We start from the raw sequence: 20,257 nt of genomic DNA, 5'->3' as shown, positions 1-20,257 counted from the left end.
AGGGCTGACTGTATTTTACTTATTATATCTAGTTTTTTTCAAGTCCTTGAAACCTGAGTCCCGCTACCAAGGTATTTTGTACCAGCATTGGAGAGCCAGCTCCCATTCTTCATTTTGCAGGGAAGGTTTTCTCAACCTCAACACCGCAAGGATAGTAGTTCTTGTCCCTCGGGCTCCCGGCTATCTGCATTAGGGTGTTCCAAACATTCGTGCAAACGGGAAGGGAGAAGAAGCCGGGAGTCCGCACACCATCTGCCAGCATGAGCTCGTCGACCGTCCCGTCACTGTCGTCAAACGAAACGTTGTAGCCATTTCGGTTGCCGTTCTTAAGATAACCGCTGTACGAGCTGACGACGATGTCTTCCAGCGTGATGCCGGCCCAGTTCTTCCCGTCGAGCACGTCGTTCGTGCCGCCGGACAACAGTTGGAAGGGCGGGTCCGACCTCGGGAGGCCGGGGGTATCGGCTTGCACATCAACCCCGTCCGTTCCAACGGAGAGAACGTAGAACTGGTTTCCGTTCCAACAGACGCCGGCCTTCTTGTGCGTGTCTTGTGTCATGAACGGGTCCAAGGTTTCGGGCAGGGTATCTGAGCATTTATCGCCAGTTTTGCTGTAGGCCAGGTAGGGTTAGTCGGTGATCTGAGACAATCCTCTTCCTGCCACTTGGGGGAGCAGGAGAGGTGGAAAAAGTCTGACGCGAGGGTTCCGACTTACAGCACAAAGGGTGTAAACGCGGCCGGCGCGACAGCCCAGGCAACTGGGATCATCTGCCCAAACATGATCTTCTGGACAAGCTTGACCATCTCCGATAGGTTGATGTCGACGGGCACCATGTTCATCATGCCGTCCCGGATCAGAGAATCGAGCATTTCCAGCGTCGATTCGTTGGTTCCGGAGAATACTTCCGACAAATAGTCGGCTTGCGTGTTCTTCCACACGTCGAACAGAGCGCCCATGGACGAGGTCAGGTCGTTCTGTACGCTTACGGCGTCCTTGGCACTGTGGGGGGGGTTACCGCGGTCAGTCGTGTTGTCGCATACCTCACGTTTTAACGGGCAAAACAGTTGGTGTAAGAGAAGAAAGTTGCTTACGTTTTTAGATTATCCTTTGCCAAAGCGAAAGACGACGATACCGCGCTGTTGAAGCTATCTTTGGCAAAGCTGCGAAACTTGTCGACGGCAAATATGGCAGCATCTTTCAGTACTGCCTTGGGTCAGTATTGGACGTCTCCTCTCATGACATGGATGCAAGACTTACCAATATTCCACAGTCCAGCTGACGCGACCCCTATACCAAGCATCAAGACATCCAGGATCGTTTTGATGAGTACTGAATTATCCTTTGGTTTCAGTTGGGGGGCGAATGTCGTGGTGAAGTCACCCATTGCGGCTGAGATGCTAAGTTGCGCATCCTGCAGCGCTTCGTGGTACTTTTGATAGATCTTCGTGTTTCTTCATGTTAGCCGACGATGAGGCTGACAAGGGGTTTGATCGGTATCTCACGTCATGAAGCTTCGCAAATGAGTTGAGCACCATGAATCTGATAAGGGTTAGCCAAGGGCCTGTAGGGGAGTGAAGTCGTCAATTGTTTGGGCTCAACGTACCCAGCTGGGTATTTTGTGTCATCGCACTGAATCGTTGTTGAACACGGGGTATTCACGGGATCTTGACAGTCCCAGCCCTCTGGTCCGCCGTAAAAGTCGCTGATGAAGGCCGGAAACTTGAGCTTGACGGCCTCTCCCTCCGGTTCATAACTCTGCCATGCGTCCAGGGCGGCCTTCCAGGAGGAGTTTGCTTCGGCGGATTCCCATCGCACGTCGGCTGCGACTTTGGCGTCGGTGATGTGGGGATCGGAGCAGGTCACGTCCTCCCATCGGTCCTTGTCGTCGTCGTCGTCTCGACTCGCCAGGAACTTGGTCGGAGAAGCACAAGCGATTGTTGCAAGCAAGAACGAAACGAAAAAATGCATTGTGCTGAGAAAGGAGAGAACGTGGACGGGTGCGGCGCGAAACTGAACATGGCTGTTGGGAGATTTTGCTGACGAGGTGTTGGCGTAGATAAAGAGTCGAGAGAGCAAAAGCCCACGAAGGCTGAACGAACGCTTAAAGACCGAGAACCAAAGATCTGGTCCGATGGCCTAGACACGTGTATGACTTTGAAGGCCTGTCTGGGTGCCAGCCTACCACCACGTGTGCAGCGTGGGCAACAATACTGGCGTCAGTTCAAAGCACATGTCGACAGGCGAAAAATGTTTTGGAGCTTGGCTGGAGAGCGCAAAAAACTCACTTGGTTGCAGCGTTGGAGCAGATGGGGAACATGTTCCAGGAACGCCAATTTGGTTTAATATATCAGAGTTGAAAGATCAGCAAGCAGGTCCAATGCGCCTATAACGGAGGCATTAATATGAACAGCAGCAGCAGGATCGGCATGCACGTGGCTCTTTCAGTGGCCAGCAGCACCGAATGATTCCATAAGAGAAACTAATTTTGCGGTTTGTCGAAAGGGAAAAGAAAATACGGAGCTCGGCAACGATGCGTCGCCTACCCCGACGAAGCAATTTTGTGGTTCACGTTCCCGTGTTGGTGACCTCGATCCTGCTTCAAAATGCCGGAATGATATCTTTTCTCAGCCCCAGCACCGCCTGACTTCGGTTTCGCATCATGTAGTCAATTCAAAAAGAGACCACCGCAGCAAGATCATCAGCCTTATCGTTTCACGCACCGGTGTAGGGGTGGTTATACCAAAGTCTTGCTGTCCGACGAGGCAAAACCCCAACTTCGTGACGCACGGTTTAACAACACACGGCATGGCTTCAAGAACGGCATTCCACAGAGTGTAAGTAGCTCAAGCCTCCTCCGCTGCCTGTTGACAATCTCGTTAACCGCAAACTCAGGACTACACTCCTCCTTCTGGTCTTCCTGCTGTTTCACGAGGTGCTAGCATCAGGCTGTACCCAGGTGCACTGCCAAGTCTCCGTGTGCGCTTCCAACACGGACGAAGCCTTCGACGTGGCGAGCCTCGGCCTCGTGGGCATCATGGGGCCCGACTGCGCGAGCTGGATCCCCGGCCTGCCCACCAATGAGGGCCAGGGTAGTTGCGCACCCGGCTTGAAGGAATATCGCGGCAACCTTACCATTTGGCGGGCTTGGACCGCGAGGGGAAACGACTACTCCGCCATGTTTGCGCAATGGGGCAACTTCCTCGGCGCCACCTGTATCGGGGGGAAGACTGTGAAGTGCTCTCCCAAGTCGGGGGAGTTCCCGAGCTCGGTGACTGGAAAGTGTCAGAGAAAGCGATGGTGAGGCAGAGCGGAATACGTCTACGCGGTACGAGGCTAACTATTTGATAGTGTAGTGGACGGTACGTGTTGATCAGGGGGGGGTGTTTGACACCACACGTTCTTTTGCTTGGCCATTTGGGGAGGAAAGCAATTATCAGAGCAGGATGATTAGTCTCTAATGAGCGGTAGCCAAAGAAGAAAAGATCGAGCAAAAGCCAATGCCAGAGTTCAGACTTCAGCCATCTACCTGCCGTTTGCTTTGGGTCACACAGATCGAGGAGAATCAGTGTCTTGCGACGTGTAAAACTATTCATTAAGGGGTCTAGGATGCAAGTCTACATCACAACGTCCCATTACTTGAGAGGGGTTGCCTTGGCAAGCCATTCCCGTACTCTTGCCGAAGCCAGACGGGGCACGCCGTCGTACTTCTTGTCGTCGTACGTGGCATCGATGTCCCGCGCAAAGCGCTGGGCCTTGGCGATGGCAATCCGCTTCGCATTCGTCCAGTGCGTCGTGTTCACAAAGTCGTCCGCGTCGTTCGCCAGGGTCTGACGCTTCCTCCTCAGCTTGTCGTCGTCCGTCCTCTCGGCCGCGCAGAGGGCGCAGCCGCACTCGAAGCCCCATGTCGTCAGCAACGCCTTCTGCCTCGCCTCGTAGTCGGCCGACTCGTCGTAGCTGTGGAAGATCTCCTCCCCCTTCTTGATGGCGCCGAGGGCACGGAGAACCATCAGGTCGCCGACGTATTCCTTCTTGGCGTTGGCTATGCAGGAGTGGTTGATGTACGCGGCCCAGATCCAGAGACCCGTGCTCGCGTTCCTTGCGCCCTCTTCTCCGAACTGGCCGCCGGGACCAAAGGCGTTGCGTGACACGATATCGTGGACCCGGAAGACGTCGACGACGGCCCCCTCCTCGGTCTTGGTCGCCGCCACGTCACCTTCGCCCTGGTAGTCGCCGTAGAGATCCATCACTCTGGCGATCTGGGAAGAGTTCCTCAGGAGCTTCTGTGAGATGGCCTTGGTCAAGCCCACCGGCGCCACTCGGATCCTGTCATCTCGCACGTCGTATGTCATCGCCGTCAGGACTTCGCTTTCGTGACCCCAGACAACACAGAAGGCCTTCTCGACCATGACGATCTCCCCGGCGGCGATGTCGCGGGTCGCGAACAACCCACGGCCTCGCCCAGCGCTCTCCTTGACTTCGGTCTTGCCGGTGAAGCTTGCGGCGTCGGCCCGCGGAGAAGTGGGGGTGAGGTTGGCCCTGATCTTCTGCAAGTCGTACTTCCCCTCCTTCTCCTCCCGCAGACGCAACTCGACCTTTCGCAGGTACATCGCGGCGCCTTTCTCTTCAGGGGCGAGCTTCTTGGCCTGCTCGAAGTACTCCTTGGCCTGCTGGTACTGGCCCAAGTTATACGCCCCGCTGCCGGCGCGGAAGTAGGCCTTGCTGTCGAGTTCCTTTGATCGTTGGTCGTCTGCGCCGATCAGAGACGCTTTCGCGTCGGCGATGGCTTCGTCTTGCCGGTCCAGCAGGAGATGTACATGAGCGCGATTCCGGGCGATGTCTCGTGCCAGATCGGGATTCGTCTTCTGAACAGCCTCTTGTCTGGCGAGCTTGAGACCTTGGGAGTAGCTTTCGCGAGTGAGCGGCAGATCCTTCTTTTGCAGTGCTGCGTTGCCCTTGTCCTTGCACTTTTTCGCCAACACTTCTCCCTTTTCCGCATCCTCGACTTGGGTGGAGCTGCCCTTCACAATCTCATCCTGGCAGACGACCAGGTCAGAAGGATGGTCTATCCGGAGCGTGGCTTCGCCGTCCTCGGTCAGCGTGAAGTAGGGCTCCTTGATGATATAGCGACGTGCTGATTCCAATGTGTCCTCGCCGTCTGTCGTCTTGTGCAGACATATTTCCAGCCGCTCAGTCTCCTTTTCCTCTTCGTCCTGCACCACGGTCCATGACCGCGCCGCAAGGGTCACCACCGGACAGCGGCTCGCACGCTTGACGATGAGAGAACGGCCGCGGTGGTGTGTTTCCACCTGGAGCTCGGTAAACTTCATGGGCTTCAGGTCTTGGAGAGAAGCGGTGCTCGGCGGATATGTCTGCCCAACGCCAAGAGCCGGCAGTGTGTCCCGCTGGCCTTGTCCGGCCATGCTGCCCATGTCCATCATGAGAGAAGTGCCAGTTGCCTGGCTGACAGTGGCGTGAGCATCTCGAAATTCTCTTGCGTTTCCCTTGCGTTCTGAGCATTGTTTTCGCGTTTCCTGGACGGTGGCCCGGATGCGTTGTGCCTCTTGCTCGGTGAGCAAGACCGTGTTTCCGCCGTTCTGATGCGCCATTTTTTTAGGCTGAACCCGCCTAGGAGAACCCGAATGTGTAGTGGTGATAGTGGGTAAAGGGCTAAAGGGTCAAAGGGGGTAAAAGAGGCTGTTGTTGGTCAGGACCAAACTCATGGGACTCGGGCACTTGAATGATGCGTCCGGGGATTCGTTCTAATTGCAACAAGTGAAGTTACCGAGGCCGGGGGTGACAGCAGAGGCAAAACCAATCGCCTCACCGACGAATTGTGTGTCGTCGTCCCCCCCAGGTGTTAGGGTTCGATCTGCATGACAAGATTTACGCAAGGGACGACCTCCACGGCCGTTCCCACCGGAAAACTCAGACGCTGGTCCGTTCGCCCACTGCTTAGGTATTCCCGCCAACCTCACTGCGTCATGGCGCCCACCGGGTCCCACCAGTGTCAGACGGCGTTGCTGGGATGGCCTAGCACACTCGACTACCGGCGTGAGTCATTCACCGTTGATTGGCCGATGGCGCGAAGGAACGAGTCTTCCGGCGTGTATTGTATGTAGATGACTAAGAAGTCGCATGAGTTGCTGCCCAGATGCTGCCCATGATGTTTCGGGCGTGTTGAGAAGACACGAGGGACGGTATCAGAACACACCAGATAAAAGAGAAAAGAAAGCGAACTTTGCACACTGAATTCTCGTCTGCAACGTTTGTTTTTACTTGCACTTTCCGTGATTTTCGTCCATGGCACGTGGTTATCGTTATGTAAGTGACGGTTTGTTATCCACGCATGAGGGTGAGGTCGTTCATTCTGTAGGCAGATAATGGGTGAAAAGGTCCACATTCGAATAACTTCACGACTTCGGTGACTATGTCCAGAGCTTAGGCTCTCTTTTAACAGATGATAGGCTGATATACTCATAGATGACGACTCACTCGGTGGTACACTACATGTTTTTATGGACCTCCGTCTCGTGAAGTCACCAACGGCTTCGCTGAAGTGATACGTAGGTCACGCATGTCCCATAGGGCAGGCTCTGTCAGCTGGCACAAGACGTTACGAAGCAATAAGGTGGGACTCTTCTCATCCACTCATTCGACTACAACAGCACACTGTCCAGACCCGAAGATTTCTCTCCCCAACTCTATTTATATTTTCCCTTTGCTCACTGCAGTATTGGTAGCTTGTGCCTGCAGAAGCTCTAGCTTGTGCTGGGCAGTTGCCATCTAAAAGGCCTGCTCTCCTTAGGCTTTTTCTCTTTCATGAAAAGGATGTGAGAGCTTCGAACGGGACGGCGGTCCAGCTGGATTACCACACCAAGCTCTTCACTGTTGCAGACATGCAGCAGGCCCGTGTCCAGGCTGGCGAAATATAGGATGATACAGCCGGGTCCAGCGACTCTAATTAGCCTAGGGAAGCTGAAGACTGTATCATAGGGGCATCTCAAAATAGGGCAGGAGTTAGTCGAAGTCGATGGGTTGTATTGGGGATGGATTCTACTCCTTTTTTCACCAGCTTCCAGGCTGGAGTTGCCAGCCTTGGCCAGTTATCTCTCGCTCCGAGTTAACCCACGGATCGCCTGTAAAGAAATGTCTTCGGCACAGTGAGATTACCACAGTAACATAATCCCAGTTAATTACTAGAGTCTTTGCGTAAATGTTTCTTGTCAGAGACCTTGCAATCACCCAGATGAGGGCCGTGATCTGAACAACAAAGCAAGTGATGATGACTCATCCTGGTGAATCTTCTCATAGAAGTTAGGCAGACAGTTTGACGACTGCGTTGTGGGTGTTGGCAATCAAGCTATCGACATGGAAACTGCAGACGGAGCGCTGGTCAGTGGCCACCTCTCGAGACCCTAGTCAGTTTGTGGGAACCTTTGGTGTGTGCTTCAGTTGGAGAAGCTGCCAATCGATCAGTCAGTGGAGCTAGCTGCGTAGCCGGTCTCCTATTACATGATCACAACCAAACTGTTCCTCACCCTAGCCCTCTTGAACTTGTATTTCAAAGCCGTTCGACGTGCATTGAAGCCGGTGTTTGCAGCCATTAAGTCCGGTTTCATGGCTTGAGACTCGAAGCCGACTCCGACTCACCGACACACTGAACATCAGCAACCTGCATCTGCTGTTGGTGGATTCTTCACACCAGAGGGGACGGAATGATCAGCGTGGTGCGGGGTAGCTCTCTGTCGCCTCTCGGTTAGAGCAACGACCCGCGCTGTGACCCCCCCCTCCTTATCATGATGTCGTGATCGGATCGAATGACGTTTGAGCTTTCAGAGTGGCACTTGTTCACATAAATATGCAATCTGTCTACAATTGTTCTCTCTTACAGTGTAACTAAAACTTTCTCAAGAGCTTGCCGGCCAGTCCCAGCAACCCACTTGAGCACCATTCACTATATCTCATCAACAGAAAGCAGCCGCAGCAGCAACAATGGCATCCAAGGAGCTCCCCGCACGCCTCAAGGAGGGACTCGAGAACACCAAAGTAGAGTACCGCCAGCTCGGAAAGTCCGGACTTCGCGTTTCGGTCCCGATCTTTGGCTGCATGAGCTTCGGCGATTCCCGCACACTGGGCTGGGCCTTGAACGAAGACGAGGTACGTCTGGACTGATCAACCCAGGTCTGTCGCCACAGCATGCTCATTGCCTGGTATTGTCATCTAGGCTCTTCCTCTTCTAAAGGCCGCGTACGATCGGGGGCTAAACACCTGGGACACCGCCAACGTCTACTCCAACGGCGCATCCGAGGTGACGATCGGCAAGGCCCTCAAGAAGTACAACATCCCGCGCGAGAAGGTAGTCATATTGACGAAGCTATTTTTCGCTGTGGGGGAGGAACCAGGTAGAAACTGCCCCTGCATAACGATAAAGGTGAAGTGACTAATCGGCCCCAACTTCAGAGGCTAGGCATTTCAGTTATCGAGAGGAATTCCAAAGGTCGAAAGACTACCAGAACCAATGGGGTTTGTCCCGAGGCGCCATCTTCAACCAGGTTGAGGCCTCCCTCAAGCGACTCGACACCCCGTACATCGACCTTCTTCAGATCCACCGATTCGACCCGAGCACCCCTATCGAGGAGACGATGAAAGCACTGCACGATCTCGTCCTGACTGGCAAGGTGCGATACATCGGCGCAAGCAGCATGTGGGGTACACAGTTTGCCCAGATGCAGTTCGTGGCCGAGAAGAACGGCTGGACCAAGTTCGTGAGCATGCAGAACCAGTACAACCTTCTTTACCGGGAGGAAGAGAGGGAGATGAACCGCTTTTGCAACGACACGGGCGTCGGCCTGATCCCATGGGCTCCTCTGTGTAAGCTTACCCCCGTCATGCCCCAAGTATCCCGACGCCGAGCTAATCGTCACACCCACTCAGGCCGCGGTCATCTGGCCCGACCCCCGAAGGATTTCGGCACAACCTCCCGCAGCAAGGGCGAGAAGGAAAGCCAGCCCGGAAGCCACGGGACGGTCGAGCCGGACCTTACGATCATTAAGCGCGTGCAGGAGATCGCGGAGAAACGCGACTGGCCCATGTCCCACGTGGCTCTTGCATGGATCAACAAGCGCATCACGAGCCCCATCATTGGCTTCAGCAGCGTCGATCGAATCGACCAGGCCATTACCGCGGATGGCAAGGTCCTGACTGACGAGGAGGAGAAGTATCTCGAAGAGCTGTACCAGCCCAAGGCCATTTCTGGACACAGGTAATGCTTCCGGGCGATGCAACCGAGGAGGGAATGGTCTGGATAGATTTACAGCGGCGAGCCAAAGTCAATCGATTGTTTTGCACGAGTCCTCGAGCCACTGTCCATGTCATTGAAGCCACCACCACAGCGTGGGTCTACGATGACATAACCTTGTACCGTCTGGCTTTCCTGGAGAGCCGGCTCAATACCCTCTTCCAAGACATTGTCGAAGCTTCGCCTGCTTCGGCAATCCAACCCAGCTTTCGGAAAGTTTGCGGCCGGGGACTACCTCCGACTCGTGGATCCGAACACGATGTAGGAGGGTTGACCACCAGACTCTAAGCTGGCTGAGGCGCCTCCCGTCTGATGTTCCCCCCGCAACATGGTTTCGTCACAGGCCGCAGAGCTCTTACTCGGTGTACGATGTATGGAGCCAACCATCCCCGTTATTTGACATCCAAAGCAGCCGATTCGTGCCTATAAGGCCGATTTCGAGGTCCTTCTGTCCACTGCCCCCCCGCACATGAGCTACGATCTCCATCCTGTCAGAAAGATGACCCTGGGTTGCAGCCGTCTGAATACTTGGGCGCATGACACCTGCCAGCCCGTCGCCTGCAAAGTGGTTGGCTTGAGGGAGCATCTGCATGCCTCACAATGGTTCAGAACCTTCTAGAGATTTCCCTGTTGGCGATTCCCGACAGGTTTTCCCGACTTCATACATCCCTGGGCTGCTGTCAAAATATAGAAACACATTCCCTTCGGGACATCTGATGCGAAGAACGCAGCCGAGTTTCCGAGGCCTTTGCCCCCCCCCCTCCCCCCTCCTCCTCCGCCCCCTTTCCGCTCTACATACTACCTGGTTCATCCGTTGTCAGAATAGCTCGGCAAACTCACTGGTGAAGGACTATGTCGTTCGGCCCGTTCATGTGATATGATGGCATTTCCTTCGGCTTCGGAGTTCAAGCAATTAAACTCTGACCTCAAAAGGCGAAGCACAGCCCTAATACACTCTTGATCAAAACCCGTTCGTCGCCCTCTGCTACTAGCCGTGTTCGTGGACAGCGCAGAAGCACCCGCCAGGGGCTGGATCTTTTTCATTCTCATCATACACACCCAAGCATGAGTCCCTCGACGCTGGTCTTCGGCTGTCTGGTCGCTCTGACATGGGCCGCCCCACAGCTATTCGCGGGCCCCCGAGTCACCATCAAGACGCCCCAAGCAACTCTCAAGGGCAGCACCAAAGGCTTTCTCGGAGCAAAGAGCGGCGAGGTCGAATCTTTCATGGGGATTCCATATGCGAAACCTCCCATCGGAGAACTGCGGTTCAAGGCCCCCGTCCGCTTGACGGAATCTCTGGGAGAGATCGACGTCACCACGGAGCAGCCAGAGTCGTGTCCTCAGTTCGTCTTGAAGTCCGATTTTGGTTCGCCGCTCATCCCCCCGGGTCTCCTCGATAGCGTTCTCAACCTTCCCATTCTTCAGAACCTGGCCGTCGGCAAAGAGGACTGCCTGACGATCAACGTGCAGCGGCCTGCGGGAACGAAAGAGGGGGCCAAGCTCCCCGTGATGTACTGGATCTTTGGCGGCGGCTTCGAGCAGGGGAGCACGTCCATGTATAACGGGGCGGGTCTCGTGGCCGAGGGCATGTCGACGGGCAAGCCCTTCATCTTCGTGGCTGTCAACTATCGCGTTGGGGCGTGGGGTTTCATGCCGGGCAAGGACCTCATGGACGAAGGCAACTCCAATGCCGGTCTGCTCGATCAGCGGATGGGGCTCGAATGGGTTCAAGACAACATTGCTAGTTTTGGGTAAGGGGTTCCTCGCCTTTCTATATGCTTCAGTCGCTTTCCTAATAATCGAAATGCATAGCGGCGATCCCGAAAAAGTCACTCTGTGGGGAGAATCTGCTGGGGCCATCTCGATCTTCAGCCAGTTCACGCTGTTCAACGGCAACATCACACGGAATGGGAAGGCTCTGTTTCGCGGTGCCATTATGAACTCCGGATCTGCCGTCCCTACCGACCCCATGGACTCACCCAAAGCCACCAAGGTATATGAACAGGTGCTGTCTGCCGCGGGCTGTTCAGGGGCGAAGGACCGGCTGGGGTGTCTCCGGAAACTCTCGTACGAGGTAAGACGTGGTGAAGGTTCGATCTATCCATTTTGCTGACTCTATGTTGGGTATTAGGACATGCGGAGAGCCGCCAATTCGGTACCGGGTCTGTTGAGCTACAGCTCCGTCGCCTTGTCGTATCTTCCCCGACCAGATGGCAAAAACGTCCCTTCGAGCCCTGAATTATTCGCAACTTCGGGCAAGCTGCCCAAGATACCATTCATTCTTGGGGATCAAGAAGACGAAGGGACTCTCTTTGCGCTCTTCCAGCCAAATATCACCAACACCAAGAAAATAGAGGAGTATCTGTCTACACTCTATTTCAACAACGCCTCGCCCCAACAAATCACAGAGCTGGTGGCGACATACAATCCGAGACCATCCGAGGGATCTCCATTCAGGACCGCCGGCCTGAACGAGATCCGTCCGCAGTTCAAGCGTCTCGCCGCCATCCTCGGCGACACCGTCTTCACCCTTACTCGCCGGGCCGTGTTCAGCATATCCCAGACGGTCCAGCCCGAGGTCAACAACTGGAGCTACCTGGCCAGCTACGACTACGGCACCCCGGTCCTCGGCACGTTTCACGGCTCCGACCTCCTCCAGGTCTTCTTCGGGATCAAGCCCAACTACGCCGCGGCCGCAACGCGCGCGTACTACTTCAACTTCGCCTACAACCTGGACCCGAACAACTCGTCGGGCGGCACGGGCACCGCCAGGGTGAAGCTGATCGACTGGCCGAAATGGAGGGACGGCAATAAGATGCTGCACATGCTGGCGGACAAGGCCGAGCTCATCAACGACGACTTCCGCCAAGACAGCTACAACTTTCTGCTGAACAACGTGGCGAGCCTGCGCTTTTGAACGTCGTTGTCGTTTGGCGGCGGGGAAGTCCTTTGCATCCCGAGAGGCAGAACAGGTACACGATGAGCTGGGCTCCTGGAACCGCTGCTGGGCGTGCAGACTAATTCTACTGGCATTTTGTTTTATTTTTTGTTCTTTTCTTCTTTAAATACTGCCACTACCCCAATTTAACTCATTCTTCGGTCAGAGTACAATTTGGCGTTTGAAGACGGACACTTTTCCCGTCCGATGACGTTGCGCTGATCCCGCGGCTGGTATGACGCCCTCAGACAGGACGGGTTCCATCCCAAGACTTGCGATGGCATTCGTCTCTAGCCGATCCTGGCCCAGTATTTTGGAGCTTTTTGCAAATGTGATTTGGGTGTCTCAAACAGGACACTGACCCGTAGGGACGGCCTTCATCATGCAAAGTACTTCGTCGGTTCAAGTTGGCGAGAGTGCACAAATGTCCATCTCCCCTCCACCAGTCGCACAGGTCTGCACGCAGGTATGATTTTCCAAGCCAGTAGGAATTACTGTAGAAAGATCCTGAAGGATTACTGCAGTAATACTGCTTGCTTAATGACTTCACAGAGGTCAAATAAACAAAAACAAGAATAACAAATTTTCTGGTCCCTGGTGACAAGCAACACCACCCCAAATACGTCCTGGAGAGTCCAGCATAGCTCGTCCCAGCAACCAGGCGATGGGAAATGCATCCTTGACCGAACGGGGCGCGCGGGGGCTTTCTTGGCAGCAGGTCATGGTCTTTTACGTTCTTTATGCCAAGATGCCATGTGGTAACAGTCGAGAAATTCCTCCGTAGTTCTTGGCTGGCCTTGCCAAGGCTGTTGATTGTAACCATAACTTACACTGGTTTTATGCACTCGACGACATGGCAAATGGAGACCACGAGAAAGAAATGGTTCAAGATGGGTCACAAGGTAGGAATTATCAATTACTAGAGATTCAATTACCACAGGCCAAACCATGCAAGACTAACCTTACTACTTTGTTGCTATACGTTCCGGCATAAAAATTAGACGCGACCGACACCGGCACCAAGCTTGATGATCGGAGCAAGAAGGGGGAGAGGGGTCAGCTTGAACTTGTACGGGGCCTTGTAGAAAGTGCCCTTCTGGGTAATGTTGACACCAGCTCGACCCCAGTCGTTGGCTGTTGCAATGTTAGCGCTGCTCTCCATGCAATCCTTCAAAATAACGGGGGAGGCGACGTACGAGAGCCCAGGTTGGCGAACCCGTCCAGCTCCTCATCGCCGCACACGCAGGTGTTGGGGGAGTCCTCGGGGATGACGAGGCCGTACGTGCTCAGGGCCTCGCGCGTCTTGCCGCGGAACACGTTGCCCTCGACGAGGACCTGGTTGTCGGAGCGGGAGTGGATGGCCTGGTAGAGGAAGTCCTCGTAGAGGTTGTTGTAGATGTGCTGGGTGCCGAAGCGGCCGGCGGGGCCACGGGTGCCCATGTTCTTCCAGTGGTTGTGGTGGTAGCTGACGTGGAGGTGGCCCGAGTCAAGGTCGCGGAAGGTGGCGTCGTTGCCGACGAGGGAGGACTTCCAGTGGTCGTGGAAGTAGTTCCACGAGACCGTGATCCAGTCCGAAGCGCGGATGATGTCGACCTGACCGTCCTGTTTTCGGGTAGTCAGCAATGAGGTCACACACACCCCCTCGATGATGATCTACCGAGAAAGAAGAGTCATCAGAAGACATACGTATAAGTCAGGACCCTGGGAGATATCCGAGGTGAACTCGTTGTGGTCAACCCAGACCCGGGTAGAGTTGCGGATGGTGATGCAGTCGTTGTCCAAGATGAAGCTGATCTTGAGGTTCTGCACGATCACGTTGGTGGCGTTGTACACGTTCAGGCTTGTTCTTGAAGCCGATGAGGCTCTTGTTGGAGCCGATGTTGAGGCGCGCGGGCAGGGCGAACTCGCCCTTGAGGACAATGGTCTTGGGGTCGCTGCCGACAACGGCCGTCTGGAGCTCGGGGACGCTCGTGACGGTCACGGTCGGGCCGCCCTTACCGCCGGTGGTCTTGCCGATGGGGTTGTCTTTGGCGAAGCCCTCGACGTCCCAGGAGGCGATGCCGAGCCAGTCGAGAGGGTTGGCCGTGGCTAGGCTCGCGAAGGCGCAGAGGAGGGCAGGGGCATTGAGTCTCATGGCGAAGGCTGCTACAAGAAGAATCGAACAGGACCAAGGGAGGAAGGGGCAGTGAGATTCCGGTGGGAGTAATGATCACCAGAGAGAGATAGAGAGAGATAGAGAGAGAGAGAGAGAGAGAAGGGAGTCGGGATGGTCCACGAGACGAAGCCATCCATTCACATGGCAGCCAGATGGGAACTACTTATACACGTCAACGGTCAACCACCACAATGTCGTAACACATGGTCACCCGAGAAAACGGCATTCCGACCTCGGTCGAGCTGAGCTTCGTTGCTTCAACCTCCATCCAAGCCACAGGCCTTCAGCTCTGTGATTATTTTATTTTTCACGTCATGCTGAATCCCAATGGCTCCATGCGGAGAACCCCTGTCCTGCCCTCTCGCACGAGGCCATCGCCAATGACAGCCGTCCAACCCACCGGGTCGGGGACCCTTGGCCCAGCCATGTCGCCGCTCCGGCTTACTGCGCCAAGAGCCGGCTAATGAGGGAACGCACTGCTTTCAGTGGTGGAAATTCGACACTCCGGATCGCTGGCTGGTGACGGTGGAAATGGCACGGGGCAAAGAAGACGTTTGGCCCCAGATCGTAGATTCGCCGCCTTTTTTGGGGGGGTTACGCAGTGATGGTCGCAGCCAAGAAAACGCTTGTTGTTGGTGCAGTTGGAAGCGAGATGGTCGAGGGTTCCGCGTGCACTGCAGGTTTTATTGCAGGATATCAGTATGGACTTGGAGGTGGAGGGGTCAGGGTCACTTCGAAGGTGCCTCTCGGCCTGCCTTTGCGGGTCAAGCGTACTCTCCCGGGACTGCAGGTTGGGGTAGATGGGATGGGTCCATGACCTGATGATGGTCGATGATGGTTGGGCCAGTGGCAATAAGCTCATGGGTCTGGTGCTCATACCCGGAAGCCAAATAGAGACTCGAAGCCCAATGTCAACGACAACTTTTGCAGGGCCAGAGACTTGCGATGATGGCAGAAAAGAATTCACGCCAAGTTCCTCGGGAGACTTGACTAAGCTGTCAATGACATAGCAAAGTCCGTCCATCAAAGTAATGCATGACTTGAGAGTGTGAGTACAGGACTAAGAACACATTCTCCGCACTCCCAGATGGCGCACCCGTGTTAGTGCGGGCGGTTTGCAGCTCGCTGCGAGGCACAGAACGACAGCAGCCCGTGGGATAGATTAAGTCACCACCTCGATCCCGCTTGTGCGACCCCCTCGAGGTCCCCTGTCTGGATTGGTCGTCTTCGAGGCCCAGTTCCCACTCGAGCTCGTAAGCCACGCGGAGAACCCTTTGGGTTCTTCCGTGAACCACGTTGTCGAGTGGTAATGCGACTGGAGTCGATCCATTGTCGTGCTCGTCCATCTCGGGGGCGGGCTTCAAGTTCCCACTTTCCGTAGACCGCCCACAGATACCCTTGCCAGTTCTTCACCGAGATTGTCTTTTCTGTGACCTCTTCTTTTACCCCGAGAGAGAGAGAGAGAGGGAAACTGAGGAGGATTGCCTTGAGACAGGCTCTAGATTGATGAACACTCACAGTGGGCGGTTGGGCGTGGACTATTTCATCATTTGACCCTTCCAGATGGATCTGCCTGCACTAGAGCACAAGCTTCAACCCAGTGCATAGAAAAGGAGGCTCGCGGCGCATGTAATTCAGGCCGTTCCTCTGGCGGGAGCATTTCAATCCTTGGCTACTTACAGGTAAAACAACTGTCATTTTTTCCCTCCTGGCCAGGCTTCGCTCATCATCATCATCATCATCATCATCATCATCATCATCATCTTCTTCTTCTTCTTCTTCTTCTTCATCCGTACATCATGCGTCAATCGTAGTGACGGAAATTTGTTAACAAACAAACAGCAACCCCAAACCGAAAGGGAACGGGCCTAGAGGCCCGAAGTGTCGATGTGGGCGACGTGCTGGTACTGCGAGGTCCCAGCCTCTCTTTCGGCAAATATGCGCCCCATCATCGAGCTGTTGCCACCGCCGGGAGCCGAGCCGTAGATAGCCTCCCCCATCATCCGCGGCTGCATAGGGAAGTGCTCGTCGCCGTAGTGCTGGATCACGCTGGCCTTGGTCGCCTTGGCCCGCAGGCTGTACCACCTCTCACCTCCGTCGCCGCCGAGCGCCTCGCACTCGGCCTGCTTCTCCTCGCTCCACCACGGCGGCAGCAGGCGCGGCTTCCCCTTGACCTTGTCCAGGAATGCCCGGAAACCATCGGCGGCGTCCGACACGCCGGGCTCGTAAAGGGATTTGGGCGTCGTTTCGCCTTCGATGACGGCGTTGTCCTCCATGCGGAGACGGTAGGTGTCGACCTCAGGGCGGTCGTACAGGAACTTGTTCTTGGCGAGCCGAGTGAAGGGGTCCGGCACGGGCCCATCGAACCCGCGGGACGGCGACAGCTTGGCAGGCCCGGAAGGCGAGGTGCGGACGCCACCGCCGGACTTGGGGCGGTTCTTGGCGCAGGAGTTCTTGTGCTTTTTCCAGTGGAGGTTCTCGCAGCTCTAAGAGCAGTACTGGACGTCACAGCGGTCGCACTGCGTCCCGTTGGGCGCTGTGACTTCGGATTGGCAGCGGCGACAGGTTGCCATTGCTCTACCGCAGGGATCGATCCTTGGTTTCGGGCCTTGTTCTTTTACATCCAAGAGCTTCCACAGAAGCACTACTTAATCAGCTAGCCGTGACTCGTGTGTGGGTGTGGGTATGGTGTGTGGTATTGTGGGTGTGTGGATTCAGAGGAGGAGGGGATGACCTCTCTCCTGTTTGCGGAACGGGTTATTGACGGGCCGGGTCCCGTGACATGTGGAAACATTCCCCCAGGGCCTAGCACACCGTTTCCGGATCTGCCCCACAAGGGCTGGATCCCCTCGCTTCACAGCGCCGTCTTTCCGCCCTAAGGGATAATATTGCACAGTTTTAACGTTCCACGACAACAAATCATATGGTCTGGTGGTGTAGTTGGTTATCACGTCAGTCTAACATCCCGTCGAGTTCTCTCGTCGAGTTGGGTACACTGAAGGTCTCCGGTTCAAGTCCGGGCTAGATCATCTACATGGGCGATTGGTTTAGTGGTATAATGACCGCTTAGCATGCGGTAGGTCCAGGGTTCGATTCCCTGATCGTCCATCTTTTTTTGTTTTTGATCTGCTGTTATTAGTCAGTTACAGTAGGTATGCTCTGTTCGTTCGTACAAAGTCTGTGTATTATCTATGCCCGGTTCTTTTCGTTGACACTGTCTGTTTGACTATCTTTCTCTTTTTTTTAATTATAAAATAAAAAATTTGAATACATTTTTAGAGGTAAATAGGTTACAGAAGAGCACTGAATATTTAAATAAAGGCAAGTAGGTATACAGGTATTACTCCTTTTGAATAGGCTTTCGGCCGACCATGAGATACATTGGAGTGAAGATCTTTTCCTTGGCTCCCAGCACCAGCGCGTCGGCGGCAACGCCCAGGCTGTCCGACATCTTCATCATGCCCGGCGGCGCAAGCCTCAGCGTCTCCATGAGCCCGAGGAAGCCGTGGGTGACGGCCCGCCCGAGGCCCGTCATGCGGAACGTGTACATCAGATCGCCCATCGTCTGCGCGTGCCTCCAGCTGCCGGCGTCGAGCGGCCAGTACCACGGGCTCGGGTCCGGCCGCTCCGCCATGTCCTCGTGCTCGAGGACGTCGAAGCCGGCGGCCTCGAACGCGCGCAGCGCCTCCGTGACCTTGACCATGTTGGCGATGCCGTCGCCCTGCTCGATCTCGATGCGGATCTTGCGCTGCCGGAGGTCGGCGTCGTCGTACTTCTCCGTCATGACCCATTCGTAGACGCCAAAGACGCCGCCGGGCTTGAGGACGCGGAATATTTCAGAGTACACGGCCTCGAGGGAGGGCGCGTGGACGGTGGCCTCGATGGCATAGACTGCGTCGAAGGTGTTGTCGTCGAAGGGGATGTTCTGGCAGTCGTCTGATGTTAGCCGGGAGCGCGTAGTGGATACATGGGGTTTCTCGGTCATACCATGAAGTCTGCTTGGACAAACTGAACCTGCTTGTCCATCTTCTCCTTCACCGCGTATCTTTTGGCGCGTTCCACCTGGTATTCGTTGATGTTGAGGCCAGTGACGTAGGCACCCGTGAACTTGGCAATCTCCCTGGCCGGTCCGCCGACGCCACATCCGACATCCAGCACCTTCATGTCTTTCTTGATATTGATGACGTGGGCGAGGTAGTGTTCGTGTCGGGCGATGCTCTGTTTGAACGACTCGCCGGGCGCGGCGCGGCTGAAGTGGAAGCTCTGGCCGAAGCCATATTCGTAAAAGTCGGTGGCGAGGTTGTAGTACCTAGTAATCCGAGCGGTTAGTTATGGACTCGTCCAATCGTGTTCCAAACACATACTGTCTTGTCAAGGACGCATAATCCGCTGTCCGGGCCTGTTGAGGGGAGGTGTGTCAGTTGATGAACCACACAGACTTGTAAACAGAAAACATTTACATCTCTGTCCTCCTTTGTTTCCTTCTGTGCGCTCTTGTTGTCCCAGTGTCTGAAGTACTCGTCCGTGGCCGCTTGCTGTGCCTCGTGATCCTTCTTCAGCATTGCTGACATGCCGACAGTCTTGGAGGTGCCCTTGTGAAGGATCTTCTCGAACGTAGCGTCGTGAGCCAGGAGCATTTGCCCCTCCTCAGGAATAGTTCCAACCATCGTGATGAACGATTTTGACTGATGTTGAGTGTAATTAAAAAGTTCAGATTTGGCGGCACGAACTCGGAAGCATTGGTTCGGACAAGACGACCAAAGATGAGGAGGAGAACTGGGTTATTGTTGTAGTTTTTGATCACTTCTTCTTTCTGTGAGTTTACCCTCAACCTCTTATAGAAATACCAAAATGAACAGACAGTAACCAAGCTCGATTTTTGTTGTTCTTCTCTGAGCTCCTGACATCAAACCGAATACGTGATAAGACCCTTCGATTATGGCCAGACCCGAATACGAATGCGCTGAGAGGCCCCCTTGTGTGCGTAGGATTCGAGCCGATGGAGCGTCGTGATTCGTCGACGCCACCGAAACGGGAAGTTTTATGGGAACGCGAAATGATCACGAATATCTTAACCAGCGTGGATCCACAGATTCGGGTCTGCGCAACCGTCAAACGCTTAAGGGCCTCCATAGATCTCATTGATTCTTCCTAAATCCCAACCCCGGCTCAGCATCGGCAAAGATGCTTATGCCAAATCAGCGTATTTCATTCGTTCCCTTGATTCTTGACGGATCGGAACCGGCGAGAGAGACCCAGTTTTCGAACTGATAAGGGGATGCGTTGGTTCGGTATGTGCCCCACGGCCGGGTGGCTATAAACACGAATACGAAAGGTCGAGCTTCCGCATACATAAAAAGCAGAAGAACCTGTCAGTCTTGTGCTTATCCCCGAAGACAGAATCCGAAGAGCTTGCAGTCTCGTAAGCGTTCATTTTGCAGAGAGGATTCTTCCCTAAGAAGCTGGAATTTTACGAACAGTTGGAGTTTACAGAGTCAGTTCAGTTACCTGACCTTCAATAAAGGCACTTGTCGAGAATGTAACAAGTCACACAAGTCGATAACAGGCTAACAGCAAGGTCTTTTCGTTTACTCGTCGAGTCGCGGAGGATTAATTGGGAAGAGAGAAAGAAAAAAAAGCTTCAGTAACACATCGTTCTCTTCTTCCATTTGCTTCCTCCTGCTTGCTATGGTATTACGGTGCAGTTGGAATGAAACTTCAACGGTCGAGCGAAAACTGGTGAGCCGGAGACCACGCCCCGGCGTTGTGGATTCTTTCTGGCCCGAGACGACCAGGCACGCACAAACTCACCGCCTAGTATGTCGCTCAGGCTTATACTAACCCGTATTCTGCCCCAAGAAG

General features: G+C 54.6%; 8 protein-coding genes across 8 annotated transcripts; 3 read left to right on the top strand and 5 right to left on the bottom strand.

Moving 5' to 3' along the window:
- Positions 1-109: 109 nt before the first annotated feature.
- CH63R_11170 (putative Class V aminotransferase) lies at positions 110-1,969 on the bottom strand (the record flags this gene model as incomplete). The annotated part of the gene is made up of 6 exons (XM_018306144.1): positions 110-611; positions 716-1,000; positions 1,093-1,204; positions 1,259-1,442; positions 1,504-1,540; positions 1,605-1,969. 6 exons carry the CDS (start codon positions 1,967-1,969, stop codon positions 110-112), a joined length of 1,485 nt encoding a protein of 494 aa, XP_018152985.1.
- Positions 1,970-2,806: 837 nt separating this feature from the next.
- CH63R_11169 (uncharacterized protein) lies at positions 2,807-3,302 on the top strand (the record flags this gene model as incomplete). Its single annotated transcript, XM_018306143.1, has 2 exons — positions 2,807-2,835; positions 2,894-3,302. 2 exons carry the CDS (start codon positions 2,807-2,809, stop codon positions 3,300-3,302), a joined length of 438 nt encoding a protein of 145 aa, XP_018152984.1.
- Positions 3,303-3,633: 331 nt separating this feature from the next.
- Positions 3,634-5,607, bottom strand: CH63R_11168 (tetratricopeptide; the record flags this gene model as incomplete). Its single annotated transcript, XM_018306142.1, has 1 exon — positions 3,634-5,607. The coding sequence occupies one exon, from the start codon at positions 5,605-5,607 to the stop codon at positions 3,634-3,636; it is 1,974 nt and encodes a 657-aa protein (XP_018152983.1).
- Positions 5,608-7,993: 2,386 nt separating this feature from the next.
- CH63R_11167 (Aldo/keto reductase) lies at positions 7,994-9,267 on the top strand (the record flags this gene model as incomplete). Its single annotated transcript, XM_018306141.1, has 4 exons — positions 7,994-8,158; positions 8,226-8,403; positions 8,462-8,872; positions 8,936-9,267. The coding sequence occupies 4 exons, from the start codon at positions 7,994-7,996 to the stop codon at positions 9,265-9,267; spliced, it is 1,086 nt and encodes a 361-aa protein (XP_018152982.1).
- Positions 9,268-10,364: 1,097 nt separating this feature from the next.
- CH63R_11166 (Carboxylic ester hydrolase) lies at positions 10,365-12,219 on the top strand (the record flags this gene model as incomplete). Its single annotated transcript, XM_018306140.1, has 3 exons — positions 10,365-11,053; positions 11,115-11,376; positions 11,434-12,219. 3 exons carry the CDS (start codon positions 10,365-10,367, stop codon positions 12,217-12,219), a joined length of 1,737 nt encoding a protein of 578 aa, XP_018152981.1.
- A 1,018-nt stretch (positions 12,220-13,237) lies between these two features.
- On the bottom strand, positions 13,238-14,374 carry CH63R_11165 (Pectate lyase; the record flags this gene model as incomplete). The annotated part of the gene is made up of 4 exons (XM_018306139.1): positions 13,238-13,374; positions 13,437-13,842; positions 13,927-14,043; positions 14,072-14,374. 4 exons carry the CDS (start codon positions 14,372-14,374, stop codon positions 13,238-13,240), a joined length of 963 nt encoding a protein of 320 aa, XP_018152980.1.
- A 1,889-nt stretch (positions 14,375-16,263) lies between these two features.
- CH63R_11164 (MYND finger) lies at positions 16,264-16,968 on the bottom strand (the record flags this gene model as incomplete). Its single annotated transcript, XM_018306138.1, has 2 exons — positions 16,264-16,879; positions 16,916-16,968. 2 exons carry the CDS (start codon positions 16,966-16,968, stop codon positions 16,264-16,266), a joined length of 669 nt encoding a protein of 222 aa, XP_018152979.1.
- Positions 16,969-17,735: 767 nt separating this feature from the next.
- CH63R_11163 (Sterol 24-C-methyltransferase) lies at positions 17,736-19,062 on the bottom strand (the record flags this gene model as incomplete). Its single annotated transcript, XM_018306137.1, has 4 exons — positions 17,736-18,320; positions 18,383-18,704; positions 18,760-18,794; positions 18,856-19,062. 4 exons carry the CDS (start codon positions 19,060-19,062, stop codon positions 17,736-17,738), a joined length of 1,149 nt encoding a protein of 382 aa, XP_018152978.1.
- Between the last annotated feature and the right edge of the window lie 1,195 nt (positions 19,063-20,257).

Source organism: Colletotrichum higginsianum, chromosome 8 (assembly GCF_001672515.1).
Source record: "Colletotrichum higginsianum IMI 349063 chromosome 8, whole genome shotgun sequence".
Lineage (NCBI taxonomy): Eukaryota > Fungi > Ascomycota > Sordariomycetes > Glomerellales > Glomerellaceae > Colletotrichum > Colletotrichum higginsianum.
This window is presented reverse-complemented; position numbering and strand designations above follow the sequence as displayed.